The 22,597-nt window shown below is 34.8% G+C and overlaps 1 protein-coding gene across 1 annotated transcript in view; it reads right to left on the bottom strand.

The window, feature by feature from the left end:
* KIAA1468 (KIAA1468 ortholog) overlaps nucleotides 1–22,597 on the bottom strand; it is an 84,278-nt gene that overhangs the window by 33,447 nt on the left and 28,234 nt on the right. Inside the window, exons 3-11 of the mRNA XM_010000954.1 lie at nucleotides 19,296–19,367; nucleotides 19,123–19,178; nucleotides 18,898–19,011; nucleotides 17,476–17,679; nucleotides 17,295–17,386; nucleotides 16,064–16,369; nucleotides 12,040–12,115; nucleotides 11,553–11,648; nucleotides 2,700–2,812 (exon numbers count right to left, since the gene is read on the bottom strand). Of these exons, the coding sequence (XP_009999256.1) occupies nucleotides 2,700–2,812; nucleotides 11,553–11,648; nucleotides 12,040–12,115; nucleotides 16,064–16,369; nucleotides 17,295–17,386; nucleotides 17,476–17,679; nucleotides 18,898–19,011; nucleotides 19,123–19,178; nucleotides 19,296–19,367 (1,129 nt within the window). The remainder of the gene's footprint in view (nucleotides 1–2,699; nucleotides 2,813–11,552; nucleotides 11,649–12,039; nucleotides 12,116–16,063; nucleotides 16,370–17,294; nucleotides 17,387–17,475; nucleotides 17,680–18,897; nucleotides 19,012–19,122; nucleotides 19,179–19,295; nucleotides 19,368–22,597) is intronic.

Below are 22,597 nucleotides of genomic sequence, written 5' to 3'. Positions count from 1 at the left end.
AAAGATATTGCAAAAATTGCAGTCTAGGTTGGGTATGGGAAAAACTACTTTCTACTTATTGTCATAATTATCTATTTTGTCAACAAGATGCTGGAAATGCTTTCCTCAAGAGCTCTTTCCAGGTTAAGCACTTATGATCACTTAGGTAGGAACACAAGCACATCACTATGACTCAGCAGAACACTAGTCTGCTTCATCAGTACAGAAACCAAAGTGAAATCAGAATCAGACCAAAGGAACAAGACAGAAGCTAAGAGTAGAACAGACATAACTTAGCACTTCTAAGCTCTTTTAGATGTTTTAGAAAGTGATAATATGCACTGGTAAACAGTTCAATTTTATATTTTGTTCTTTTGTCATTTACAAGGGTTATATTAAAAACAAACCTACTGGAGTTTTCCTTAATATGTCAGGAAGTTGTGTGTTCTGTAAGTGGTGGTATCATATGACGGATGGCAAGTCATACCAGATACACTAAGCTTAATGTATTTTAGCTTCTTTTCATTGAGTGTGCTGCTTCTGGGTACATTACTGTGGTATCTTCCAGAGTTCACATTCTGAACTAGGTTTTAACCTTGTCCTAAAAGGCATTCATGTGACTTCTTCATGCCTTCTTAGCTTCTAAAACCAACTGAGGTCTTCAAATGGAAGTTTAAGTAAAGCTAACACATATTTGTTCCTTTACAGAAGGGAATTTGATAGACACCTTGAAAATTGAATAGTAAATTAATTAGCAAAGCCTTGAGGATAAAAGTGGCCTCGTTAAACATAATGTTAGCATACAATACTATATGGTGTATCTGCGTGCACCAAAAAGCCTCTCGCATGGGCAAGAAGAATAATACAAGCTTTCCACATAATTATTAACATACTTACATACAAGGTCAAATATTTAAAGTAAAATGCTGATTTTAATGTGTTTATTATTGGAAATGCAATGTCATGTTTCAGTCTCTTGCATTTAGCAAATGTAAAAAGTCAACTTGTTATCAATTGCTACTTTAATGTGTAATGTTGGCCTGGAGAGTACAGCAGAAGGTAAATAAATAACATGTGAGAATCCATACTGTTTTTATGGTGACTAAACCTGAATATTTTTACTTACTTTATATAAATAAAGACTACTAAAATAGTATTTAAACTTGTTTAGATAAAACAAAAAATCTATCATACACTTCCATACATATACGTAGCTACAACCCAACTGAAATTCTAAATAAGTATTTTCTATCACGTTTGTATAAAGGATCTTTTTATTTGATGGAATTCTACTTATCCTTCTGTCAGGTACTATGGCACCTTTAAAACACATTATGATCTTTGTGTGTGTAAATGTGTATTATGAATATACATGTTTTTCCCTAGAGGTTAAGGCAGAATATTCTCCCCAAATTTCTAATGAACAGGAGTTACTTTTAGATACAAATCTCTAACTTACAACAAGGAATTAACAACTTTTATGAAAAAGCAGCTTGTATTTTCTTCTTTCTTAGCTGCTGGAAAACACAACTACCTTAAGCTAAACATGTGTAAGAAAAATCTACTTACTAGGCCACCAATCCTGTGAGAAATTAACTTAGAAGAGACTAAAAAATGAGATGTAACTTCCTGCCCCCCTTAAACACAAAATAATTTTAGTTTCCAATCTGCATGGGACATTCAAAGTATTTTAGATAGTGATAGACATTTCATAAGTAGTTTTCTAATGAATCCCAAGTAGAACAAGGACTGCATCTTTTTGTAATTTCAATCTGTGTGGTGTCACTATGCTACAAGTTGCTTTTATTTCTGTATTTTTTTGTCTCCAAAGCCATCTATTCTAAACATACTTAATCACTAAATTTTACCAAGTGAGAAATTGAGAAAGTCACCAGAGCACTTCAGTTTCAGAAAATCTTAAAAAGAAATGCTTTCCACCTATTCCAAAAAGTCTATTTTGTCTGAAGAGCAACAAAAGATACAGATGTTTTACAAAACATCTCTAATGAAAATAAAGAGCTACAGAGCAAATATGAAAAAATCTTTTCACAGTTAGAGAAGGAAACATACCAGCTAGTGTACTGTCTTTCAACCTTAAGGATATTCTTATCAAAATTGGTAAAGTCAGATTTCCTGAGAACTCAGGAATAACTAAATTTTAAAACAAAATAAAAAATACACTGTTTCAACACCAAAAAAACCCAAAGCTCAACACCTGTCATAATTAAATAACTGATGCACTCTTCTGAATTTTTATTACTACCTATAGTACTGAATCATAAGTAGGAAGAGTACTATTTCCTTATGCTATTTTTCCCATCTAAACCTTGTAGTTAACTTACAAACATACAGATCACTAAGACAGACTAAGAGGTTTAAAAAAGCTGCTTTGATTTCTGTATTAACCATAGCTAAGAATTATGATCTAATAACTCATTTTAATGAAGTGTTTTAGCTCATCTTTAAACAAAAATGGAACTGAAACATTAACACTGCAGCTTCTCAAGAATGCTCTTATATTTCAGTAACTTAGAAAGTACAGATCATGAAATGGAAAGTCCCAAAATCCACATAAGTTTGTCAACACTATAACAGCAAAGTATCAGTTTAAGTGAAACTCGGTTAAAATCATCCCATAATATCCAGTTTCTATTATTTCTGCTTCTTTGACAAAGGAAAAATGTTCTTTCTTGTCCCGCAACACATAAACGCAAACACACCTTTGCTCATCATCTGGTCGTTTGATCAAATTGAACAGTATGTGTAGAAGCTGATCTCTCTCTTTGGGTTCAGGATGGAGGCAGGCTGTACACAGTATGAGTGGGATCAATTCCTAAAAAGTTGTGGGTAGGGGAAAACCAAAGACAGTAAAAATGCTTTGGGCATATATTCATTAATGGCAAAAGAAACTAAGAAGATAAATCTAGCCACGTAACATCAACATATTTAGAGAAGATGTTTTAGAGTCTTGATTTCTTATTAAGTGACCTGAAAAAAGTGAAGGTCTACAGAAGTTAGAATTATTTTCCTGCTACGAAAGATCAGGGAGAACCAGCACATAAAATTAAAAGTTCTGCAGATTACAATTAACATATGCAGGTCACCTGTAACCAGAGTTAGAGGACAATCATGTCTTCACTACCTACTGAACTGAAGCAAGCTCCACAGATGTCTATGGAACAAAGCTTGTACAGAAGAAGCAACTTTTGATGCCATGGAGTTAAATATTAAAATTTTGTATTAAGCATGCACAGAGTTTTGTGCATAAGTTTGAACAAGCACCGGAAAACATACATTGTTAAAGGTGACTGCAGACAAGATATACTCACTCTATTTTGTGTTTAAGGTTGTTGGGTTTGTTTTTTATTTTCAAGAAAGAGTCAACATCTGAAGCTGAATTTTCTTTTTTTAGAGCAATTCAATTCCCTTAAGGAGCAAAATACCATGAAAACAATACATAAAACATTAACTAAAATAAAATATAAGGCTGTTCACAATACTGAAGAGCTCCTCCTTCCCAAACAGGTTTTCAAAGCTCATGGTATTCATTCCCAGAAGAAACAAATGTTTCTAAAATATGGACTGGAAGTCCCTTTCCTTGACCTTGTTGATGTGAGCCATTGCTCCAACCGAATAAAAAAGCCACACAATTAGGTGATTTAATATCTTAGGGACAAAAACATGCCGGTGAGGTTGGGAAGGAAAGAACAAGACAAATCTAAGTGTCCGCAGAGAAAACTTGGACAAATTATCTGGAAGCACCCTCCACATACTTTTGAGCCACCTCAAGCAGACAAGGTTTTTGTGAATTAGTAAGCTGTGACTAAGAAGCAGATGACAGTGGGAAAGAATTCTGAAGTTACTTGGAAAGATTACACAAAACCTGGAAAAATCTACAGCTGTTTGTAAAAACTTTATGGGGAGGTACAAATTTCTTCTTGCAGACATTCAAGGTGACTGATTCACACTGGTCTTTAGAGTAAGCCTATCAAACAAGGTGGACATGAGAAAACAATATCAAAGACACCCTTATTGCTCAACCTGTATTTTCCTCAACAGCAAGTGGTACGTGTCTGTTAAACATGGAAGAATACTCCATTTTAGAGCATTGCCTATGCTCATCAACTCCTGATAAGCTTTTGTTTTCAGTTTACACTAATTCTACTCAGTGTGCTATTTTTCCCCCTGAAGATGATCAAGACACATCCTAAAATCTGCTTTAACATTCTGGAAGATATTTTGGCAATATTTAACCCAATTATGGTACAGATCAGGGAATTTATGAGACAGAGGCATGAATGTGGAAGTATCCTACACAACACTTAAAAAAAACCTTAAAGTACAGAAGGAGAAATAAGAAATATATTTGAGCAATTTATATATTTCTATTTTGCAGTATTTTCAAGTAAGCAAGTTTTTTGGTTTCTGGCGTTTTTTTTGTTTGGCTCTTTTTAAATAAGTGTAGCACAACAGAAAATGTAAATTGAAAGCCTGTACTAAAGAAGCTTCAGAAATTACATCTCACAAACAGCTAAATAACTTTCTTAAGCTGAAAGCTTCTTTTCCTTTAGAATTTGCATGTTAGATTTTATTTTTTTGTATACTTCACATTTCATTTTTGCTCATTTGAAGTTCTGAGAAGGCAGGGGGCTTAACTTATTTAACTTTTTTTTGTTACTTCAGATAAACATTTTCTCTCCTACAAACACTTAATTCAAAAAGATTTGAAAAAATACTATAAAAATAATGAAAAAACCCTCTGCCACTCTAAATACCACTATGTACACATTAATATCTTAATCTTTCAAAGAGGAAATAAGTTCGCAATTTGTAGATGCACAACATAATTACTAACTTCACCATAAAGAATATAGCTCATGGACAAAGCTTTATATAAAAAAATCCCCTGTGTTACATTACTGAGCTCTAACTTTCTGAAATTACCCTAAGTTCACATTATCCAACTGTTCTTTCAATTATTCTTTATTATTCCTTATAAAGAATGTCTAAAATAAGAGTATAACCCACAAAATGAGACATGCATATTTTTTTATGATCTGGGGTTTTGTTTCCTCTGTTGAAACCACAACACTGACTTTACTTTCCTGCTAAGTCAGAGTACCTACTCAAAAATCTCAACTGCTAATTCAGGACTACTGCCAGATTTCAAAACAGTGCCATGAGTTTTTTGGTTTTTTTTTTTAAATCAAGATTATTTTCAAATTTAAGGAAGCTAGCAAAGTTGGCTTTTTTCAACTGAGTCTGCATGAAAGGAAAACACCTCCAAATTTATCTAGATACTACCTTGTGTGTGAAAGGCTCATGAGTAACCTAACATCATTGACACGGGGCAGATACAAGGCTGGTTCTTTACCTTGCAGAAAGCTGGTTATTATAGCTGACGGAATTAGCTGTGTTTTCTTGTCCATTGGTCACATTCTCTCATGCATACTATGGGAGAAGAGAGTGTTCTCTGCATCGCTGCATCAGTGCTTCTACAGCTCCTTCTATTAAGGGGAGTGGAGAAACAGTGAGAAGTCTCGAACAGTGTTTTATGTGCTCCCTATAGACTTAATGGACAGGAAGGTAAAACTGGAGGCGAAAGGGACTTTTGGTGGGACAAGAATAAAACTGCTCTCATAGGTGGACAAATCACGTCAATTGAAGTCTCCCAAGGAGTTAAAAGGGGATAGGTTCTTCTCAAGAATTTGGGATGATTAAGAACAAAAAACAACCTACAGGCAGGTTCAAGCCCATTCCTTCCTGTTGCAAAGGACCATGGTCTAGATGTAGACTTCTTTTAATAAAATTCAGATTAAAAAAAACCCCAAAACAACAGCAGAGAAGGGCTGTAGAAAGTAATTTTCCAATAGGAGAGATTAATATTAGCATTTGACTATTTAAATTCAAGAGGAAAGTTCACAACATTATGGAGATTGTATATAGTTGTTAATAATAAAGGAGAGGACTTCCAGTGCTATTTGAAACACTCTGCCTTCCTTGGGAAGGAATACCACTTATGCTGACAGTTAATAACATAAATTAAAAAAACAAAACAAAACAACAACCCTCCCTCTACTTAATTTGGGATCCTTCCTAAATGTCCTGTTCATTCCCAAGTCCCTCTTTTCCCTTTTGCCTCTGACTTAGGAAAACTGATTAGTTCATGTTGGTGTTAGTCAACAATACCAGGAGTGACTTTCAGAACGGCGATACTGTTTCCCAAGGAAACCACCATTACAACATGGACAGCACTTGCAGCTGGATGCAAGAACATGTGCCAGAGGTTTCACTTCCACTACTGAAAAGGCAAGTTTGTATCTGATGCAGTTGATATCTGTGAACTACCCAGATGTACAATAGAGAGAAAAAAAGTAATTTGCTGTTATGGTGAGATAAGCTGCATAGAGGTGAACAACGCACAAGGCTATGAAGCTGACCTAACCTTGCACAGAAGTGAAATGGCCTGTCTTGTCTCTGTTCTGTGTAACTGTCCATGTAGGTCTCTCCTAAGAAAAATTCACTTTTTTTTTCATCATAGCACCTTTGGACAACTTCTCCTTAAGTTATAACAACATGTTCTTTTATCTTTGAACAGATTCAATATTTGAGCTGATTCAAGTTCTCAAGAAAGGCAACATTTACATGGGCATATGGATCAGCCCTTCATTATGATCAAAGAAGGTGGCTTTTTAATGGTAACTGGTATCACCTCAACTGTATGCAACAGTTCTTCCTACATATTAGAAGTATTAAACCAAAATATTAAAGATTGGGTTTTTTAAAAATGCATCCTATAGCAAGCATTTGTCTGTTTTGCTGGCAATTTTCTTAGAAGATAGTGAGGAATTTACTATCTGTGTTGTCGCCTTCATTATAACTTTTTTTTTGTTCAGCATTGTAACTAAAGTCTCTTACATCTTAGTTTCTCTCTCTAATTAGTGTCTTTTTGTTGGAGTGCTCATAAGCAAAATAATTATCTCAAAGATTAAATTTAATTAGTGCTAAGTGTCAAGATTGGTTACTTCAAGAGCTTAGGACAGTAATCTTTATTATTCCAAATATTAATGTAACAATATGGCAAACAGGTGACATCATATACCAACCAGGATGATATTATGATTTATTTTGTAAATGCGTCCCTTTTAACCTTCTCTAATAGTCAATGCTTGCATTGTGAATCCATGTTATGTTAAATGTTTTCTGTAACTTAGTATCTAAGAACAAGTAAGTACAATAATCTTATTTGCAGCAAACGAAACAGCTGCAGGTACTAACAAACTACTGATATGGAGTCTTCTGTGCAAGGATGTATTGGAAGTTATTTCAGAATTCATCTTTTTAGTTTCAAATGAAATAATATTCAATCATAGGATTAATACATGACTCAAAACTTTCTGCTACTCGGCTTATTAAAATTACAAACCTAATCACATTTTATGGGATGAGACTATTATTCCAAGATCCAGATTAACCTTCTTGTCAATCTCAAAGGGTTGCTTTTACATTAGAATCAATACAGATCAGGGTGTGAAAAAGCCTCTGTACTTCTTTGTATATATCCACTGTTTATTTGGAAATCTTCGTATAAAACTACTCTGACAAAACTAGTTGGCAATTCAATTAAAAACATGAAATTTAACTCCTTCCATCCATGAATTACCTTATGGGTAAAGACATGGTGTTGAAAGACATTAGCTTTCAGACTCAAGATGAAAGGGATATTGCATGAGAATGAGCTCTTTCATTCTAAGAAAATTACACTAGCCTCTCATACCCAGAAAATGGAACTAAAGGACTTAAGTTAAAAAACAGCTGTCTCTCTTACAGCCATGTGTGGGAACCCAGCCTCAAACAAAAAAGCTTCCCAAAAAACACCAACACCCCACATAAACAAGAAAAGATCAGGCAAACAAGCTGAGGTCAACAGTATCAGTTTTTCAGAAAAACAATCTACTGGAGCCAACTGCAATGTAAGTTTTACCGAGTAACCAAGTATTTTAATAGCGCCTTTAAAATTTTCCGTTCTCCCCTAGTCTGTGAAATAGAAACAGTCATTAAGAAGATACTGATGGCTGACAATTTTCAAGCCTAGGAAACTTATATACTTTTATCTATATCCAACCAGAATGACATCTGCTTGACACAGCTACTGGAAACAGCCACTTAAATACACTACCAAGCTCTGACATAGCAGTCTTCTGTATTTTTTAACAAAGCCAATATTTTATGACTTTTAAAATGCAAGATAAAGATGAAAATCTGTAGTAAGATATCCAGTTCTACTGTGGTTTAAGAGACATCTACCTACAAAAAATGCCAGAGACTGAAAGTGCCTTGGTGATGTCTATGTGTAGATATGACGTGCTCATGGAAACAAGTTCAAACCTACAGCATTGCTTTCTTCTAGCAGAGCTGAGAATGCCACCCATTCAGAAACTGCAAATTCAGCATTATCTTTCCTTCAACTTTACAAATAAATATAAGCAAATGTCTGTTATTAAAATATTGAACTCTATAAATAAAGATAAAAAGCATAAAAATTAAGTGGCGCACTCGTAATAAACCATCACTGTCATGGTAAGTCTGGGCAACACAAATGAAAGATAGATAAACTAACCCTGGAATAATAGGCAAGAGGAAAAGTATAAGTAATTAAGGAAGTGTTTCTTGGGGGGTGGAGGGGAAAGGGTAACCAGATCCTGATATGACATGAAAAAGTATACTCTAGCCCAGACTCCACTAACAGACTTCAAACTGCAGCATGTAGAAGTTGTACATACAAACAAGATTATTCCTGTTACCTGGCAAGAAGATATTGATTTTCACATCGTATAAAGGGTGAGAAATCATTACTGAATTGATTTGTTGTTGCAAAAATCACAAAATTTTGCTTTTCTTTAATTACAGTTTAACTAAAGGAAACTTTTTATGGTATACTTCTTGACAAATCAAAGATAGCTGATTTAATAAAAAAAATCTTAAGTGTGTTTTAGTTACAAGTGACTAACACACATTTGAGGAAGCAGATTCCAATGCAGATGAAACTTTAAGAACTCAAGCTGTTCATATGCAAGAAGTGTTATCATAGACTGGATACCCAGCCAAAGGGTTTGGTTTTTTTTTAAGAAGTTTTTAGCATTTTGTTACTTTTCATCCCAATTACTATGTAGCTTGCAGTATCTCCTTTGTTTTTGAGTGCATTCACACACAAATCTAACACTGGCATACATCTTCTCAAGCATTTAGGATAAACCAGATACTAGAGACAAAACCAAAATTAAATATATATGTTGATACATGGAATTTTAATGATGAATCCTCTATTACGTATTACTGATTTTATCTGGTTGAACTGTTCTTTTAGAAACAATTAAAATAACCTCCCCAGCCACCCTACATGATACTGTGTTTTTCCCTCTTTCCTGTCTTCCATTATAACCTAAACTACAGTCACTGAAGAACAATTAAAGCTGCACCAATACACAAAAATAGCATTAAAACATTCCAGAAATGTGTCAGACATTCTGACACTAACTGGTTGCTAAGATGTCAACTGTAATATTTGCTGGACCACTTATTACCAAGTCAGGCAGACTGCTAAAGACCTTAAGAGGGTTAAAAGCATTGGTGGAATGGCTTAATCTCTGGCAACGGACAATTCCTACTGAGAGATTGTCAACCCACAAACCCTGTTTCTCCAAAATGAAAACGTGTAACACATTTTCAGTTTCAGATTTTGCAACCAGTTTCAACACGATGGAGGCTTAAAGAACAAAGACAGGTACTTCAGGGAGTCATCACAAAATTATGTTTAATTTTCATGACTAACACACTGACAGTGTGAGATCTTAAATACTGACAGTGTAAGGTCTTAAATCACTGTACCTTTTCAGAGCAAACTGGTGATCACTTTGTATTACGACCTGAGCCTGTTACTTATATTTCACTACATTTTTACATCACTTCTCTGTAAAATGGTGCCATGACTCTCTCATGACAAGGTTGTTTTTGGGCAAGACACAAGGCTGTAACTTGTTGAAGAGAGACCAGTACATAGGTAAGCTTTTTGTTACACTGATATTAATAAACACTAACAGAAGATCTGCACAAGTTTTTCTTCTATTTCCACAACACCACCTGAAGGAACATTAAAATAGTGACAGCAATGGGTGAAAAGCTATTTTAAAAGGAAATTTCAAAACTTGGAACTTTAAGCATCCCTTGCAATCCAGCTACATAATTCTAACTTGTGGCTTTACACAGCCAATTGAAACAGACGATTCATTTAAAGCAAAAACATGTAATCAAATATCACTTCAATTGTAAAACAAAGTAGAAAATAGCCTAAAAGGCGACAAAAATGTTAAATACATTACACAGATTATGCTACAAGCTGTGAAAAGAAGCCAAAATACCACATCTTGCCAAAAGCAGAGGGAAGGAAAGGAATAAATAAGAAATCAGAAATTAGGCACTGATCCAGAAACATTCACAGAAGTATTCTGAAAGAATATCAACAGATTTATTTCCAGAGCACCTAGTAAACACCCTTACTCCCTTAGAAAAAAAACAACACAACAACCCAAACAAACTTTTAATCAAGTTTGAGACTTTCAAAACTTTATACTTTCTCAAACTCACTGTGTTAACTGCTGGTAATTACTCATATGTTACAACATTTGAGGTTATAGGATCAGTACAAATTTCTTAAGGATTTTTCAAAGCTTTAGAATAATTTATGCACAATGCACTACTAAGTCCACATTACTGTAGGTCCCCTCAACAAGGACTAAAACTTAACAAGCTATGCTACTTCAAACCCTTTATTTAGGTGTCAACTGTAAGGTTGTTGAAATTTTGTTTTATGTATGTCCTTATGTTTTTACACATGTGGTAATGTGCAGTATTTACAACAATACATTTTCATTTTCAAGCACTGTCCTCTCTTTTTTACACTATATAATATGAAGGATTATGCAAAACACCATCTTCACTTAAATTAAAAACTAACATTACATTTTCATAATTGTATTTAGCTTAATTATAAATTTAAGGTAAACATATAAGCAAGATGGCTAATTTTAAAACAAAGGGGTATTTTAGATTACTCTTATCTTGGCTGATACAAGGAGCTTTTACAAAAAGACAGTAAAATATATTTTTTCTGAAGTATGTAGTGCTGAAAAATAACCTGAACATTAGTCCGTATTAAAACTGATAAAATAAACCAAATTTAATGTCTGAACATATGTCCTCTGCTCTTTGTAACATGCATTAACTGTGGTCTCCTCTAACAAAAACATTTTTGCTAACACAAACAGCTAGACCTACAGTAACAGTCTTACTGAATGCTAACAGATGCCTTAAGCAAAGGAAGAAATATTAGGATACCATGCAGGTTTACTGAACTTACCTGACAGAGGTGTAAAACCATTTTCTAGGAGCAGAGATGCATGCACAAAAGTAAGAACATGATTGCAAGTAACAGACTTTCATTAAAGTAGACACATCAAAATGAACAAGAAAGCACCCTGGCAACAATAAAAGAGTAAAATTGCAGGGTTCCTCACCTCTCTCTTCGCAAGCAGAACATTAGGAACAATATGAGGCAGGCAGCGTCCCAACATTAACATGACACTTTTTTCACTATCTGCAATCCGAGACACCTAGAAAATCAAGTTGTTTGTTTGTTTTTTTTGTTTTCTTTTTTTAAAATGAAGCACAAGAAAACAGTAAAAATTGCAGTGGGCTGATCACTTACCGGAAAATACTTAATTTGCTCACACACATTAATTTGCAAGTTTTTGATCTGGCAGTAACTTCAAAAGCATTAATCCACTTGTAGAGACTCAGAACTTCCCAGTAATTACATATCTATCACTAGGTTTCATTTCTCAGCCAAAATCTCAAAGCATACCCCTATTTCTTAAATTTCAGGTACGTAAATTTATCTCTCCATATAGGTTAATATATCTTGCTTGGAAGCCAGTTATTGTTTAACTATTGCTGCCATTCAGAATAAAGGATCTTCTAGTTTATGTCAACTGGGATATATACCTCTGATCCCAAACGGCTGTCTGCTGACATCCGACAGAAAGACAGTAGTGCTTGATGGAAAGCTGGTGACAATTTCCTGAAATATTGTCAAAAAGGGAGGGGGGGAAAAAAGCACAGATCAGAAAGATGAATAAACAAGTCCTTTCATTCTGGTTTAACCAGCTAAATAAAATAACACTCAGAAATCACGTTTAAATGAAACATACTGCAAAAGTTTTTGTTTAAAATTATCTTTAAGGGTGTTCACATTATAACAAGAAAAAAAAAGTATCCCCTAATTAAAAACTTACTTCAGTTCTGAAAAATTTAACTTCTTTCCAACTGCTTCAGAGACAAAAATAGGACTAAAGCATGAAGCAAAGGAAGCTTGAGTAATACAAAAGGAAGTATACAATTTTGCAAACTGGAAGGGAGAGGCAGAAAACAAGCAAGTATTTTTGCTCAATGCTCTGATTCTGCACATTGCATAAAAGCATTCGAGTAGTTAGTTACTTACAAGCTTTAGGATTAAACAGAGATTGTTCAGCTGCCATTTTGGAATCTAAACATTGGATTAAAATTAATAGCAAGAACCTCAAAACTAATCTTAAATTGCTGCCTAATCCCTTCTTTAGATGTGTATCCATAGAAGTCCTGCCTCACGGCCATGCACAGTGCCAGCCAACAGAGCCAAGACACTCAAAGCCTTAAGTAAAAAGATAAAACCCTGATAAGAGCCTCAAAACAAGGAGGGTAATTTGGCAGAAACATTCTCAGAAAACAATCACTGGACTGACCATTACCTAAAACAGACATGTAGCAACAGCATCCAGTAATGACAACACTCTCTGCCTCATCTTAGGCATTTGGATGCTCATCTAACACTGTCTCATCCATTTTTCTTCTAGAAGATGCCCAGAATGCAGCTCACCTTATATAATCATTTATTGTTTAAATCTTCTAATGTTACTTTATGAGTTTAAGGGAGAAGTCAATTTCTGTTTCTTAAGTGGAAAATGGTACCACCTTTCAACTCTTAAAAATGCTATTTTGTGCACCTTATCACACAAAAACCTACACACATACAATTATGTGTGTGGTCCTACATATTTTTATCTAACAGATGGAACCATCACACTATAGGAAATACATCACCATTCACCATTCTCTAACAAAAAAAAAGCATATGTAAGATCAAAGCTCCTACTTGTAATTGTTTAAACTGATTTAGGAGTGTAGAGATAAACACACCAGAGTATGTTTCCTCTTCTGCCTATTTACAAAATATGATAAATAGGAATTTGTTTATTCCTTAAAATCAACTTACTTTCTTGACAGTAAACTTACTTTCTTGTTAAAACACATTTTACATTTTACTGAAGTAAGCTCAGTTTAGTTTCTACTAGCTTGGTTTCGTGCAAGGGTTCACTTTAAAAAGTTACTCAACAACTAAGGCGGTAGTGAGTTGTAAGGGACCTCTGACTAACAACATGTTTGTTCTTATTCTGTAGAAGTATTTATAAATTACAGAACTACAAGCTCTACTTCAGGCTTTAAGGTTTACTTACACTGGGAGAGCAAAAGCAACTGTTGCAAAGCAGCAGCTTAAAGCTAAAAGAGTGGCAAAACTTGGTCAGCTCTTTGCCTGGACTGTCCCTCACCTCAGTGTTTGTTCCACAGAATTTCAGATCCTTCCCCACTAGAAACCTTAATTCTAATCCTACCTAAGGGTAGGATTAATTAACCTGTGAGTTAATTAAAAGCAAGCTTTTGGTAACATGGATCTCATTACAATTGCTGGCTATATTTAGTCAAGAAAGGTTCTCCTTGATGAAATCTAGGAAAATCCTCATGGCTATGCTGGACAGAAATTATGACAAACCCAGACCTCTTGCACACAAGCCAGTTGGAAATATTTTCAAAGACAAACAGAGGCCAGCAGTGAAGATGTTTAAGAAAGTATGATTAGTACAAAAACTACTATTCTACTCCAAAGAACACTGAGACAAAAACAGTCAATTTACTAAAAAAGTCAGCAGTGACAGCAAGATATAAAGAACACTTTGTATTTGGTGCAAACTACCAAACACCTAAAATGAGTTGAATAAACACATGTGGTGCAGACTATTTAAACTGCTGCCACTGCTTTCTACTGCAATCTGTTAGACAAGGCATTCTTCCAATGACAGCCACATCCTCATTTGCAGGTAGGCAAGCACAGCTGCTCTGAGTGCAGCCACACAAAGCAGCCTCGCTTGCTCTTCTATCCTCTCTTCCAATCTGGGCAAGATTTGTGCCAACAATCCACTCCCTAGCTACAGTAGCAACAATCTTGCTTTTTTTAAGCAGTATGCTAGTTTTAAAACCTCTTAATACATTCTGAAACAATGGTAGTAATTGCCTTCTACAATATCCACCCCTGGACTGATACAAACATCCAGAACTTCTATAATGCTTCTCCTACTGATCTCAAAATACTTAATAAAGGATCTAATTCTTAATGAAAAAAAAAAAAAAAAAAGACTATATTATTACAAACCAAGTGCATAATACAGGAAGAACATTTACTGATACAGATCTATAAAACACTGTATCAAATATGGTTTCCTTTGACCCTTCATTGACATGTTAAGACAAAGCTCAGTACAAAAATAGCTACATTTTACATATGCATGACTTATTTCTGCAGGGAACAGCATTTGAGGGGACTTCTGAAGTTAACTCAATGGGGACTCAAGGATTTATTCAACTACTTCTCAAATGAACCCACACATAGTTATATCAAAAGACCTGTGAGCAATAAACCAGATGGTTTTTTTTCTAGAGACTACTCTCATAAATTCCACTGCGGACATAAAAAAATAAACCCAAAGTTTAAATAGAGCCAGTGCAAATTTTCCAGAAAAATCAAAGCAGTTTTACTTTCCTTTTCAACACTAGTTTATTTATTGGGAAGAGATTTGTAGTAAGACTCTGAGGTACTGCATTCAGAAATGAGAAATCTTTACTCCTGTTCCATTTGAAAGTTAAGACACCACCAAAAAAGTGCCCCTGCCCCTAGAACTCCATGTAAGTAGTTAATGAAACCCAGGGAAAATGGCACAGTTAGTGTTTGCAAGAAAAGTTAAATACTAGCAGGGGCAGTAACTTCTTTCCCATCTCTCCCTCTTCTCTCCCTATCCCCCTCCCCCCAGCAAAATCCCCCCCTGTATTTCTAGTAAAGATAATACCATAAGATGAGCTACTTGGGCATCTCTGTCCACAATGGTCATTGCAGAAGTTGTACATACTCTCATTAAGTTTGTGGTCTGCGTTACTCCTGATAGCTACATAGTGGTTTATCTGTTACCTAGTGAACAAGCTACTTCTCTTCACTTTAATGTTTCAAAAGACTGTGTAGATTCAAGAGGCTTTCTCAAGAACACTCAGAGACACTAACTCAGTCACTGTGTAACAATGTAACATGAATACTCCATTTGAATTAAAAGAATCATAGTTACCTTGTGTTCACGTGCCCCAAATTTGAAACAAAAAGCAGAATGCCATTGGATACTCTGATTATTAAAAAAATGTATATTCAGACAGCTCTCTCAGATACTCTTAAAAGAACTATACGCATCTACATATGTAAAGTAAAATATTACCCAATCACTATTCAAGCAGAACAAAAGGTACTGCATTATGAAATTTAAAGTATGAAATTTAAACCAGAATGGAAATACCCTGTCTTCCCATTCACCACTTTGATTTTAGTTTTGTTTTTTTGGTTTTGCTTTTTTTGTTGTTGTTGCAAGGAACATGACTGGTTTTAGAAACAAATAGGTATAAAGAAACCCTTAAACGTAACAGTAAAATGTACGTTTGCCAAATGTAGTCCTCCCTAAAATGATGAAGAACATTATAAAAATATCAGCACTGTATCCCAAAGGTATGCTTCATTTGCATTGAAAACAAAAATTCTGCAAATTTTTACTACTAGAAAGACACCTATTCACTTTACAAGAATTTTTAATTCCAGCGTTCCCATTTAGAACTTATCACTAACCTATTAGGTTTATCAAAGTGGACCGTAGATTTAGTTAATGGGGCACAAGAGGACAGTTTCTCTTTTTCTTTACAGGGCACAGAATTTAGCGTATCATCTTTAGAAGTCCTTGAATCCACATCAGCTGATAAAGACAGGCTTGTCTCCTCAGTGTTTCCATGTTTGTCATTCTCAGAGCTCTTCATATCCAAGTACCGTCCATTGTCCTCTGAGACTGTGAGAGGCACTTGTTTTAAAGAAGGGTGGGGAGCTACACCATAAACTGTTGACACAGCAAAGTTTTCATTCTTGAGCAAATCTATTTCACTAAAAAAGGAAAAGCAAAGAGTGAAATATTTTTGTAGCTTTCATGAGAATGTTGTTAGAATCACAAGACTGAAGCACAGAAATACAGATAACATACTGAGGAGCTCACTCTTCAACTCCAGAATGTTAGAAAATTCCTTTACTAGAAATAACATATCACACAAGATGTTCAAATGAGCACTGGCTTAATGGAATTCTTTAGTCAATTCGGAGTGAGTGAACCAATGAAGTAAGTGAACAACAATAGTGTTATCTGCTTCTGGATGAAATCTGAGCACTGAGACACAAATTCTCAAGAGACATAACTCAGACGTAAAACTATAGCTGTGAATTAATAAATACGATCGCACATTGCTTTGAAATGGTAATTTTGCAAGCCAATAAAGCCACTTAAAAAATATGCATGTCCTCCTAACTCGTGCTGGTACATCTCTTAAAAATAATGGTATCTTACAGGTTACAGAATCACATTTTGAACAAGCTTTTAAAGCTTGTTAAAGGTACCACACCTTCTACTAGACTTGCTCCACAGAAAGAAAAACTGTGTTAAAATAATTAAAACAAACATCTTTCTAACAGTTTTTGCAAGCTGTACACACCATAGTACTAAGGAGTGACATAAACCTGACTGAAACCTACACGAAACACCTTAGAAATTATTGTTTTCAAAGAAGTAAATAAAGAAGGTGTATTGAGCAAACAAAACTGAGTACAAAATTAAATTATGCAGCTAGTAAAAGGGAAATGGTGATTTTGAAGTCTCTTCCTTTTTGTACATCAAATACCACATAACAAAAAGGAAAGACTGCCCTGCTCTAAAGAACTCCAGTCATTTTGTGTGAGCTGTTTTTGTGTGCATGCTAGAAAAACATTGAGAAATTATTCAAACATTTATCAGCAGTCAAGCAGATTGATAAGTACATACCTCTCAAGTCTTTGGATTTGTTCCATCAAAGACCATTTCTCATTGTTTAACACACTAATTTGATCTTCTAATTTTTGCACTATTAAACATTGCTAAATACAAGATAAAAGTAAGAGTTTAGTACAATCCAGTTAAATAGTACTGCAAACAGCTGAAACATTTCTTCAGTACAATCTCTTACTTCTATTGACTGTGGTGTTGTTTCAAACACAGGAACGGTCCCAAGTACAGGAGTGGCAGCCTCCAACTCATCATCTTCTACACCAACTGATACATCCACCACATCTCTTGCAGTAACATGGTGGTTTCCAAAGTCACGATAGAGTTGTAACAGGTCAGGAGGTTTTGGAATGTTCAATCCTACATCATCCCAGAGTTCAAAATCCTTCAAAGCAATAACAGAAACTAAAGAATACAATAGACTTCCTTTTATTTTTTGTTTCTTTTCCTCATTTGACTGCACATCAAATATAATCACATGAAGACTGCACTTTAGTAAAGGAGATGAAAGCTTACATCAGTCAGCAAAAAACTGAAGTAGAAAAAGGATCCATTTCATCACTCAAAGCATTTTCTTCCTAGAGACAGCTCTAGATAACATATTAAAGAGACAAGTTTCCAAAACCGAATAGAACACAATTTTTTTTTTTTTTCTAGGACATGAACGCTTTTTAGGGTCAGATATAATCTTGAACAAATTCTAGCAGAAGCCAGTGCAGTTGATAGGTTTTCTACTGATAGGCTTATCATTTTGTTCCCATCTCGTTCACAAGTAGTGGTGTAATTTTCCAGAAGCAAACAGCTCTGTAGATGACTGATAGATAGGGTGCATATTCTTAGTGAGAACTGGACATAACTGTATTCATTCTGTAGAGAGGTAAACAACAGTAAAGCCTCCTGTCCCAGACCACCACTATATGACCTTATTTTTCTCACTGACATGATACCATCCTATTCTTACAAGATCATTGTGCATCTGTATACATAAATAAGCATTTGCCCTGTTATACAGGAGTTGTGATGGTCTCTAATTATAATAATGTATTATTTTTTTAAACTGTTTTCTGACTGTTCAATGTTAACTATGTATTTCCATATTCTGGTTACATATACCTATTCAGAGTTCTTTTCTCAAAGACTTATGTAAATAATCTAGAAAAAAAAGTGTGTTTTATATATTAATTGCAGCATGGTTACACTTACATTTTAGAATGAAGAACTTTATTTTTTGCTTGTTATCTGACGACATAAAACATTTGCAGTTGAGAACACATAAAAAGTAGGGATAAATTATTCACCTCTTCTCTTTTTAGGGCTGTATTCTCACAAGTATTTGTATGAAACCTACTACTGCTAAACTCAACTCTTAAGTGAATAATCCAGAAATTTTAGTTAACAACACATTTGTTCAGAGTGCTGTGTTTTAAAACCATGCTTTATAAATGAAAATGCTAACTGACATCCTTAACTCCTAGAATACTCATATGTATAAAGCTAAGTATGTGCACAGGAAATATAATTTAAGTTCACCTGAGTTTATTACAAGATCAGAATATGGAAAGCAGGCATGTAAAAAAAAAAAAAAATCACAAGAAAACTTTACCTGATCGTGATTTTCATCTGAAAATGTTATAGATGTAAGCTTGTAACTATTCTTCAATAAAAATTCATTAACTAGGAAGTTTAGAGCTCTTTTCTCAAGAGGTCTGATTGGCTCCTGGAAAAAAAGAAAACAATACACTACATCTTTGATTCATCTTTCTTCCAGCTACAGAAGCACATCTGTCTTAAAAGTCCATGCAAAGCTCAGTTATCACCAGCCACCTACCTGAATTTCAGGACTGGATTTATAATTTTTTCGTTCCTGCAAAGGAACTTCATTTTCTGAGGAGGAAAAAAAAAACAACACCACAACTTAATTTTACTCTTTCACACAGGATGAGCTCAGCTATTTCTACATTGTTCAAAGTAGAGACTTAAGAAAAGGTTTATGTACACCACCTGCAGCCTGAGTCAGGTTGGCTCGGAGGGCCTGTATGGTCTCCTTGGCTTTCCGCAGTTCAAACTCCAGGACTGGACAGGGATTTGGATTAAACACACAACAGGCATCCAACCAAGGCAAGGGAAACAAAAATAAAATATAAAAAGCAAGGATGGGTGTGAAAAAAAAAATAATACATTTCTATTAAACAGAAAGCATGCAATCTTTATGGAACTTATGAACACATGCAGCAGAGTTGGTCTGAAAGCAAACTGGTGAACATTTTCCATCGTTTCACTGGCCTTAGGTTAGCTAAATCAAAATTTCAAGCTGTCTGACAAGGACTCGCTGTGGGATCTTGGCGTCTTTTTTTTTTATTTTTGCTTGGTTTTAAGTTTGCTTATTACCAGGAAACACTTGCTATTTCTTCCCCACTCTTATAATCAGCTGATAGTGTCGAACATTTTGAATTTTTGGAGCAAGGTGAGTGAGTATGCAGACAATCTGGGAAGAGATTTAAATGAAGCAAATACATGCTAGAAGCACAGGAAGCTGTCTCCATGTAGCAAAGCTTAAACTATTAAGTCAATGTACTGCCCTACTGACACCACAGATATTTTTTGAAAATAAAATTGTACACTGAAATTTTAGTAGTTTAAATGGCAGAAATAGAAACCTACTTTATTTCACTACTACAATTATCTTGTGTTAAATATCTATTTAAAAATAGTAAATTTTTAAGAATACCCTAGAGTTAATTAAGATTCTGAGCTTAGTTGAAATCATTTAAGAGATGCACAAGACAAAAAATGGCAAAATATGCAGCTCTCACATTACTTAGAGTAGCTTGCAACAAAAATATCTTTCTTCCATTATTCTTAAAGTTTTCCAGTAACTTTAGACTATACCACACTTTCAGTGACCTAGAGTTAACTTTAAAGACCAAAAAATACGTAATTCTAGCTGCCCTTATCAACTGCTGTACAAACACTGTATCTTTGCAGAACATATAGTAAATGCTCTTTTTACAACCATTTACAGTTAGAGCATCTGTGGGAACCTATTTAAGGAATTTGCATACAATTATATGCATTTCATTAATTCTCAGATTAATCTAATCACAGCTGAATATGCAGTTACGAGAAAAAAATATTCTTGTACTTGATTAGAAGAGATGAGCATGTAACAGCTACCGTACTGAAATGTTGAACGATTCCAAACAGATTTTCTAAAATTTGATTCCCATTGAAAACTAAAAATGTTGCAGCTGTTTTTGATAAGAAAGCATTAATGAGATTTTAAATCTTTGTCTAGAAACAGTTTAATATAGTATTTTGATACATGTATACATAGGATAATGCATGGAAGAAATATTGCACTGGCTCCTGCTTGTAAGATACGCTACTGAAGACTACAAAATAAATGTTTTCCTCCTTGGAAGAACTTTTATTAAGAAATTTCTAGTAATTAGAGGGCATGGAAAAAAAGATTCACTCAGTTTGCATTTATTCATAATAACTGAAGGAGTAACTACAGTACACCACATTTGCTACATGAAAGTAACTTGTTTGATGCACAGAATTTTACTGCAGCAATACAAAAGCACAACTGAGGATACAATGAATAAAAAATGTAAAAACTCTAGTATTCAGCAATGCTGATCTGCAAATTCTTCTGTGCAACAAAGTTAGAAAATACTCTTGTATTTAATAATTTTAGCACTTCCTTGCATTTCAGTTACTAATTCACAGTAACAATGCTAAGTTGTAAACTACTAATTTGTTACATTTTTGAAAATTGTTAAGAATTCAAATTAAGTAATTCTTCTGCTGGAAATTACTATGTGCTAACATTTTATTCTAGTAAAACATTTTCAAAGACCAGAACAGTTGCAGATCAGGAGTGCCCTGCACTAGAATGATATAAAGAGTAAAAAAAAAAAGTTTGTAAAACAACACAAACTAGAAAAACTCAGGAATCTCATTAAGGAAAATAGGAATAAGAAATGTCTGAAGGCATAGCAAGCCAAATAATTCATGTCAGACAAACCCATGTCAGACGGCAAGAACTAATTTTTCGTGAACTGTGATGATGCTGAAAATTCTTAGAAGCCATTAGGACTTCACCCATTCAACCGTAAAAGTAGATTACTCTGCTGCATGTTTCTCTGTATACAGTGGAAGATTCTGGACATAGTATATTCAAGTTGTCACTTTGCAGTATGTCACAACAGCCACATGCTTCTACTACAATACAGGATTGTTACAGTTGTACCTCATCTTGGAGGTCTTACTGATGTTACCATTATAATTGCCACCATATAAACATTGATGTGTCTAAGTCAGTCACAAGCTTAGCTTTTATTTGAAGTAGTTCGTTTGTAGATTTTTTATATAAGTACAAATATTTGTAAATGGCTACAATTTCAATCACATTATAAATTATGATTAAAAGCTATTTATCTTAGAAGCTTTACTGAAAGAAATCTTTTGCCAAAATATGTAATTATTTTTAACTCAACATGTACACTAATGAAATCAACCCTCAAAATCCACATTCGTTGACGATTTGACATTCTTTTAGACAAAACAGCAACTTCTAACCCCTTTACAACCATTGTCAAGTACTGATTTTTAAAATCAATAACCTGATCTCTCTTTCCCCCCTTCTTCTGTTGTAAAGCTCATCTACCTTCCAAAAGCATTTATAAAGACAGCTAAGGTTTAATTTCACGCTGTGTACATGTGTACAGTTCTGGTGCCATCAGAACAAGAAAGTCCAGAGAAGGGCCACCAAGATGATCAAAGGCCTGGAGCACCTCTGCTATGAAGAGAGGCTGAGAGACTTGGGGTTCAGCCTAGAGAAGAGACGGCTTCAGGGAGACCCTATAGCAGCCTTCCAGTACTTGAAAGAGGCCTATGGGAAAGCTGGTTGAGGGGCTTTTCATCAGAGAAGATAGTGATAGGACAAGGGGTAATAGTTTTAAACTGAGAGAGGGGAGATTTGGGTTAGATATTAGGAAGAAATTCTTCACTATAAGGGCAGTGAGGAACTCAAATGGGTTGCCCAGGGAGGCTGTTGATGTCCCATCTCTGGTAGTTTTTAAGGCCAGGCTGGACGAAGTTTTGTGCAGCCTGGTCTAGTGGTAGGGTTCCCTGTTCATGGCAGGGGGGTTGGAACTTGATGATCTTTAAGGCCCCTTCCAACATTAATGATTCTATGCTTGACTGAACTGATAACATGAATTTTGTCATAACAGTACTTCATGAAAGGCGCTGATGCAGTCCTTAAGATGAATGTACTGAAGAGTTTTGCTGTAGAC

Source organism: Chaetura pelagica, unplaced genomic scaffold (assembly GCF_000747805.2).
Source record: "Chaetura pelagica isolate M959 unplaced genomic scaffold, ChaPel_1.0 scaffold104, whole genome shotgun sequence".
NCBI classification, from domain to species: Eukaryota; Metazoa; Chordata; class Aves; order Apodiformes; family Apodidae; genus Chaetura; species Chaetura pelagica.
Note: the sequence above shows the minus strand (reverse complement) of the source record. Positions and strands in the feature narration are given on the sequence as shown.